General features: G+C 35.8%; 1 protein-coding gene across 2 annotated transcripts; it reads left to right on the top strand.

Annotated features, from left to right (window-relative positions):
* Positions 1 to 533: 533 nt before the first annotated feature.
* Positions 534 to 4,152, top strand: LOC132312064 (uncharacterized). Of its 2 annotated transcripts, XR_009483172.1 has the most exons (3): positions 534 to 2,196; positions 3,757 to 3,808; positions 3,900 to 4,152. XR_009483172.1 is itself a non-coding variant. In XM_059810303.1 (2 exons), the coding sequence occupies exon 1, from the start codon at positions 579 to 581 to the stop codon at positions 2,154 to 2,156; it is 1,578 nt and encodes a 525-aa protein (XP_059666286.1). In that variant the 5' UTR covers positions 534 to 578; the 3' UTR covers positions 2,157 to 2,196; positions 3,757 to 4,152. The 2 variants fall into 2 exon arrangements, 1 of the variants encoding a protein (XP_059666286.1); XM_059810303.1 differs by having other exon boundaries at positions 3,757 to 4,152.
* The last annotated feature ends 4,161 nt before the right edge of the window (positions 4,153 to 8,313 follow it).

The following is an 8,313-nucleotide window of genomic DNA, read 5'->3' as shown; positions in this document are numbered from 1 at the left end:
TCCAATTAAAAATCCAATTAAATAATTAAAAACACTTAATTCAATTTAAAACACATGACACATGGATAAACAACAATTAAACAAAATAATCACATAAAACAATTTAATTCAAATTTCAAATAACCAATTAAATAAAAATGCGATAAGGATAATAAAATAAATTAAAAGGCAATATAATAAATATGTTGAAAATACCGAGACTATCCTTTTTAAAATTAGGGGTATTACATTGTTGCTATATAAGCCTATAATGTTTATAATCTTTTTGTTTGGCAAGTTAAAAAAAAAAATCTCAATTATGTTCGGGTTAGACCTTTTCGATCCAAACCCATAACAAACAGATTTGACCCAGTCGTCCCACTCAATTCGGTTCCGTAGGAAAAATTGTATTAATAAGACAAAGGAGCTACCACACCCAAGCCCAACACTTCAACCCAAGTGTTGTGGGGCTTGTAAAGCATTTTTCAGAATAAAAAATGCTTGTAATGTACTAGAATATAAATTAGGGTTTTAGAAATGGGAGTGACGATATTTCTAGGTCACGAATTAAGTGGTATCTCAGAGTCAGAGAGAGAGAAATGGCTAATTGGAGGAGTTTTGGCGATCGGATGCTGTATTGCCACCGGTCTATTCTAAAAACATGGTGCAATTCTACCAATCCGGCGATCTTTCACAACTCCAGTATCGGTGGTGGGGGTGGTGGTGGTTTGCTCCTTGGAGGAGGCGGATGCTTCAGAAAAGCTGCGACCTTTTTGCCGATCCGACATTGTTGTTGTTCTTCTTCTTCTTCTTCTCCACCTGTAAGTCCTCCTCGATCACTGTCTTCGTTACCGTTGCTCATGGTACCTCCAGGTGTTGCTGTTTTCGATCACAACAATTCAGAAAACAACGAGTCCAACAACAACAACAACAACAACGAGGAGGACTATTTTCATTTCGTCAGCCTTTCGGAGCAGAGTCAAATTAGGGTTCGGAAGAATCTTAGTATACCATGGCAGAGGGACCTCCTTATGCCGAACAAAGCATTTTGTGTGGGCTCTTCTCATGGATGGTTGGCCTTTAACCACCCTCGCAATTGTCACCCTTATCTCTACAACCCCTTAATAGACTCCCCTCATATCCCATACATTCCGCTCCCTTCCGTCGAAACCCTCCCCACCGTTCGCGGCGTTCGCTCCCTCAAATCCGATCATTCCTCCCCTTCCCCTTCTCTCATCACACAGTTCCTAATCTTACTCCACCAAAACAACGATATCAGAATGGACACCTTCGAGGAAACATTGTCCTCCCGAAGAATGAGTGGTTGTTACGTAACAAAACTTGCTATGTCATCATCCCCGTCCCTCCCCTGTTATTCTTCATCTTCAAAACCAGAACTTGACGACAACAACGACTGCACTATAATGGCCATCTATGGCAGTAATGAAGCTATTGCCTTCTGCAAACCCGGAAACGATAGGTGGACTGTCTTGGACGGTTTGTTCAAAGCCTATGGTGACATAATATATTTCAGCAAGGACCAACGATTTTATGCCATGAACTCATATGATAGCATTGAAGCTTGGGACCTCACAGACCCTTCTTGTCCCAAAAATCAAGTGTTTGATAAAATTTCCTTTGGTCTGAAGAAGCCTGGGGCCAAATTTAGAGGATCTTATAATCGTGTATTAGATCATTATTTAGTTGAATCCTCGGGCAATCTTTTGCTGGTTTCCAGGTATAAAGCTGTAAGTGTTGATCGAACTGGCATTGTGCATCCTCGTAGGTTGGAAGAGAAAGTAGTAGTGAATAACAATGACAATGAGGAATGGGAAAGTCATTTCCTTCACGATGATGCTGCTTATTGGACTCTGGGATTTGATGTTCATAGGTTGGATTTCGATTGCAATAAGTGGGAACCTGTGGAATGCTTAGGTGACCGGGCATTGTTTGTGGGCACTAATCATTCATTTTCTCTCTCCACTCTCGACTATCCGGAGCTGACGGGGAATTCTATCTACTTCACTGATGATAACTTTATAGCATTTAATGACACGTATCGTGGCCATGATAATGGCGTCTTTCACTTAAAAGATAACAACATTAAACCTTGTTATCCAAACAGGTTGAAGATCTTTGACCCACATCCAATTTGGGTTGCCCCCAACACAATATAGTTCTACGCAAACATCTATTGGTGGATTTTTCTAAATTATGGTTGGTATATATGCAATTGCATAATAGGGTAGATTTTGGCTCCTAACAATTTGTGTTATTTTTATTTTTATTTTTTTATAATTATGCTAAACCAATTGGTGCTTGAATAGCTGTTTTTGCTTATAATTTTGGCAGGTGCTTATTAGTGTATGCTTAATTGGTGTGTGCATACGGTTAAAATTTGTGCTTGGTAATAAGAAGGATATGATGAAATGAGCGTTGTTCTGTTGATTTCAGTTTGTTACTGTTGGGTGCATTGAAGATGAAACTAGATAAGCAGCTATACATTCGGCTATCTTACTTTTTTTTTTTAAATTTGATTAATGCATGGACTTTTAATTTGATTAATGCATGGACGTGCTGAGTAGGACTTAAGCTGAGTATATGGCTTTCAAGCTTTTATTATTATTGTTATTATTTAATTTATAAAAAAAATCTCTCAGATTTGACCATTGACTACAATATTATTGCTTTAATACTAAAAAAATAGGGTATAGTAGCTTTATTCAAATCACTAATTTCAAATTGTTATATTTTTACTTTGACTACAATATATGTTCACTAATTACAAATTGGGCCAAAGGCTATATATCCGACTGCTAAAAGTGCCTTGAGGCCAGTTTTGTAGGTGTGTAGAGCACATTTTTTAAAAATTTCTAATTATTGTTCTTTTATCACCTAGATTCCCTTTTGGATTTTTAATCCATTTACAAGCTGTTTATGTTATCGAACAAGCTTGTGTTTTTCAATTCCCTGTTGATTGCTTTTTTTTTTTACTCACAACTACGAACTGTGAAGTTTGGCTCTGCTCATCAACGAAGGTCAATCTGCGTAGATTGATGCTGCCAGAATCTACGCTCAACTTTGGATGTAGACGGTTCATTCTTTTGCTAAGATAGATGATACCAATTTACAGAAAGCAATGCCTAAAGATCATGATCATAAAATAAGTCAGGATGGCCGGTTGATAGATCCTTTTTGAGTATTTTAAACATTGTGAAATTAGTTTGTTATGTGAAGGTTCTGGTCTTCTAGATTGGACTTTCTAATATTTACATATGTTCAACATGCTTTTTGTTCAATTCGAGGTTTAGTATCTTGATTGCAGTGAAGTATTTGCTCTAGTCATTGTAACAAAAATGTCTAAAGAGTAGTAATGCTACGAACTGAGATCTTAACAAGGTCTCTTTTCACTATTAGATAAGAATAGAATGTTGCTCCTTTTACGGTAAAATTTGGTACTATCGGATTTGTGCTTGAAAGGTGCTTTTGCTTATTCTTCTCATTGGCTGGTGTTTATGAATTCAAGGTCGGCAATGTTATGATTATATGAGCATTATTCCTGTGTATTTCAGTTTGTTACTGTCTTGAAGATGAACTACTATATATTGGGCACCTTACTGAGTTTCATTTTATTTGTATTATAGTTTGGGGTTGCTGGGTAGGACCTCAAGCTGTTTTTCCTGTCTTCCTGTTGCATGGCCAATTTAGACTTGACAGAAAAAAGAGTAGGACTTCAAGCTGAGTAGGGCATCTTATGGTTTGCATTCTTTGTTGCAGAATCTGCTGCTTTGTTTTTCTTCTTCTTTCCAGCAGCTCTGGCAACGACTTGGTATGTCATCAGCTCCATTTGTTCTTTGCTATTCTTCATTATCATCAAAACCAGAACTTGACAAGGACCGCACTATATTGGCCATCCACAGCGGATCTGATGATATTGCCTTGTGTTAACCTGGCGACGATAGGTGGACTGCCTTGGATGGTTTGCTCCGCTCCGATGGAATACTAACATCATATATTTCAGCAAGGATCAGCGATCCTCCTTGTCCTGAAAATCAATTGTTTGATAGTCCTGACTTGCTGTCCTGGGAAGCTTGAGCACGAATTTGCATATTCTTGTGATGAGACAACTTATTTAGTTGAATCCTCTAGGAAACTTTTGCTGCTTTGCTGGTTTATAGCTGTAAGTGTTGTTGAACATGGCATGGCACAGGTTGGGAGAGAGAGCAGAGAATAAAAATGATGACAAGGAAGGAGAAAATTATTTCCTTCACGACGATGATGATGATGATGATGCTTGATGTTCAAGTTAGATTTCGATGGGAACCAGTTTTTTTTTTTATTTTTTTAAATCAACTGAAGATTTTTATTTTTTTAAATCAACTGAAGATTTTCGGAGGTGATGGGGAATTTTATCTAACTTAAGAGACAGATAATTTTAAAGGATTTAACAAAATATATGGTGGCTGGGCATGATAATGACGTCTTTCACTTGAAAGATGACAATATAACACCTCATTATAGAAGCACGTAAAAGATTATTAACCGATATCAAGTTTGGAATGCCCTTAACACACAGGGTCCCTTTTGGCATACTTGCTTCCCTTTCCTCTTTTCATCTCGGTAAGTTTGTGGATTCTTTTTTCATTATGATTGGTGGGAAGAAGGTTGTGATTTCATAGTAGGGTAGATTTTGGTGCTATTGGATTTGTGCTTGAAAAGGTGATTTTATTTATATTTCTCATTGGCTGGTGTTAAATGGTGTCTGCTTGGTCGTCGGATATGATTATATGAGCATTGTTCCTTCGTTTATATTATATATATATATATATATATATATATATATATATATGTATGCATTTTACTTGTTTCATTAAATCTGTAGTATAGTCTGGAACTGAACCATTCAGCTAATCCGGTCTCCGTAAATCTGCTCCAAAGTGACCACTCAACGGATAAAAAGATGAAAGAAACTTCACCAATGGAACGAAGACAAAGAAGAGAAGTCAGAATTAACTCAATTTATAGAAGATAAAGCACTACCAATCAGATGTTTTAACTGATGACATACAGATGCCAGACATATACCAAGATTTCTGATCACTGAACATTAAACATATTTTCTTACTTGGTAAAATGAAAGCTTCTTGACCGTAGTCTATTTCAGTTTAAGCAACCTACCTCATTTGAGAACAAATATAAGAGACGTAGAACTAAATCATCCTCTACTTCTCATACAGTGGGATTACTTGTTGTAGGGTTGATCACGCCCCCAAGTTTAGGTCAGGGTATTCTTGACCTTACCTCAACAAGTACGTGACTTATCATCTCAATCGTCACAAATACATCACAATAACAACCATTAATGACATTTGCATTCCGAAATTTTCATAGAATGAAACAAAATAAAACCACCATGCCTTCTTGTTCACTCATGAATAAACCATAGCAGTCATAATCCCATACCCCATACGATAATCAACTGATATCCAGAAACAACTAAAATGAAATCTCACTACAAGTGAGTCAGTACATGAAATCTCACTAACTGTCACGAGTAAATAAAGAAATGCACAATCCACTAAACTGAGCTCCACCTATAGCCTGATATATGGCGAAAAAGGGGTGAGCTTGGAAAGCCCAGTAAGTAATGTTCTAGCTAATCGACAATAATTACCATACCTTACCAATTATTACAGTTAAAAGAGAAGAACAGAACTAATAATAAAACATACTTTATTAGCCAATTACAAATTACACTTGGGTGACACGAAACATAATCAATGTAAACAATCAAATAATTGAGATTTACACTACTGTGTCCCAAATCCGTAAACTCATCACCATCATACAAATAACGATAAACCCAGACCCCACTGACCCCATCATCACCTCCAAAGGAAGCCTTTTTTGCACAAATCCTCAAGCCCAACACCCATGGACAGCTCAATCACGGAAGGACACCCAGTGAACCACCCAAACTCCTCGAGAAGCCTACGATCGTGAAGAGACAATGGAGATCGACAATCACATTCTGTAAGAGAATTAGCCAAGTGGAGAAATGAAACAGGGGAGGGAGAAGGGAGTTGTTTGGAGCCTTGGAGATTGACTGCGATAGATACACAGAGAGAGTTGTAGTGATAGATGCCGATACAATTTTTTTTTTTTGTAAGTAAAAAAATACAGATATAAATATATATATATAGAGAGAGAGAGTTTCTACAGATACAGAGTAAGAGAGAGAATTGTTGGGTCAATAGCTACAAATATATATATATATAGAGAGAGAGAGAGAGAGAGAATTGTTGTATCAATAGCTACAAATATAGATATAGAAAGAGAGAGAGAGAGTCTGTATAGATACAGAGTAAGAGAGAGAGAGAGAATTGTTGTATCGTTTTTTTCTTCTTTTTTTTTTTTTTTTGGGGGGAGTTGGATAAGGTTGCAATGTGTTGTCAAGTTTTTATTGGACATTGGGATTAATACAGATAGGACGTTAATTATCGTTGAAAAACCCGGTGTTTGTTTCAGGACAGGACTTAGACACCTCCTGAGTCATTGTCATTTAACATAGTTGAGCCTACAGGGTGAGCATAAAGTTAAACCCCAACGTTCATTAAAGAGTTCTTTGGGTTTATACTGTAGAAAAGAAGAGTAAGAAGAAAGAAAACAAAAGAAGTTCTATTAATCAACATCATTCCTTATCAATGCAGTGCTAGTCTCCAATTCTCCAATTAACTAATTCACATTCACAAGATCTAATTTACCCAAAAGAAACAAAAAGAAAAGAAAATTATCACATAGTAAATAATGTTTCCAAATCCAGATTTGCTACCACGTGCATTAACATGATGCACATCTTTCCATTTAGAGGTCACATCTGAAAAATGTTATGGGAGTCAAAAAAAAAAATCAAAACCCAACTTGAAACAAAACCCATCAAAAAATCAAATCAACAAAAATAAATTAAAATCTAAAAAACATATATAAAATTTTATATATATATATATATATATATATATATATATATATACACACATACATATACAGGCCCTAAGGGATGAACATTAAAAACCCTAAGGGATGTTAAAAATAAAATCGAAAAAAATTAAAAACTTAGATTGAGTGAGCAATTCATACCTATTTCTGAAGGTGATAAATAAGAGATTCAAAACATTTTTCTAAGGTTTTCCAACCATGAAGGGAGAGAGTCGTATGGTGTGAAGAGGAGCCGTGTCAATTGAGGAGAGAACTTATCAGTTTTGGTTTGAAGAGAGGCTTCTATGGCATTGAGAGAGAGAGGGGGGGGAGAGAGGGGGAGGGAGTCGAAGTGAAGGTTGAGGTCTGTAGTTAGGAGGTTGAGGTCTACGATTGGATCGGGTTTTGCTTGTAAAATAACTAGCCAAAAAATTTCCGAGTACGCTATTTTTGTTAAGTTCTAACAAAATATTTTACTTGGGAAATATTTAACTTAATTTTGAATCAAACACCAAAAAAAATAAAAAAAGTTTTCTAAAAAATATTTTACATGCAAACAAACAGAGCCTTGAATGGGAGTTGAATATCATGAGTTTGTTTGGTATGGATCAACACCTTTTCAAATATTGATGTCAGGAAAACATTAACAAACTCAAGCCTTTGAACTCTCCAAATAAAGTGAACTGTTAATCCACCCAAATATATCATGTTTATAAATTGATTATCCAAATCAAAACGAACTTTACCTGCAATTGTAGAGAGTTTGGGACAGATCACTGAAATTTGATAATATAATTGAACCACCTATTGTCATTGCTATAATGTAGTTTCTCTCTAAATATAGAGATAAATAATTAAAATAATTATATATGTGTGTGTTTTTATAATGTAAAAGAATTTTTGTGATCAGTAGCCACCAAGACATATCAAGAGGTACCATAGGTGCCCAGATCAGAGAGTCTAATCATGCCGTTATATAAACACTCTTGCTAATGGTGTGGTATTCTCAGTGCTGAAATGACGCAACCGTCATAGCCTAACATTTCATTTGAATGAGTTCAAGAAAAGGGGGAAAATGTATTTGTGCTACCAAAGTTCAAAGTAAGAAGGAAAAAAATCATTGATTATAATTAATATAATTTTAATTTTTAGTGCCAATGTTTAATTATTTGCAGTTGTAGAGCACAAATCTCTAAAAATTGATAACCACCACCAAATCCAACCGTGCAATGAAACCTCAACCCAAATTGGGAGTACGTGGAAACCAAAGAAAGAAAACTCAATTAATCAAATTGACAATAATAAACAAACAATTCATAACATAAACTGTGAATCTTAGAGAGGGGGTCGATGATTTTA

The sequence above is a fragment of the Cornus florida genome, unplaced genomic scaffold (assembly GCF_030987335.1).
Source record: "Cornus florida cultivar Cherokee Brave unplaced genomic scaffold, ASM3098733v1 CherokeeBrave_3.0.0_Hap2_Chr01, whole genome shotgun sequence".
NCBI classification, from domain to species: domain Eukaryota; kingdom Viridiplantae; phylum Streptophyta; class Magnoliopsida; order Cornales; family Cornaceae; genus Cornus; species Cornus florida.
The sequence above is the reverse complement of the archived record's forward strand: the minus strand, read 5'-3'. Positions and strand labels throughout refer to the sequence as shown.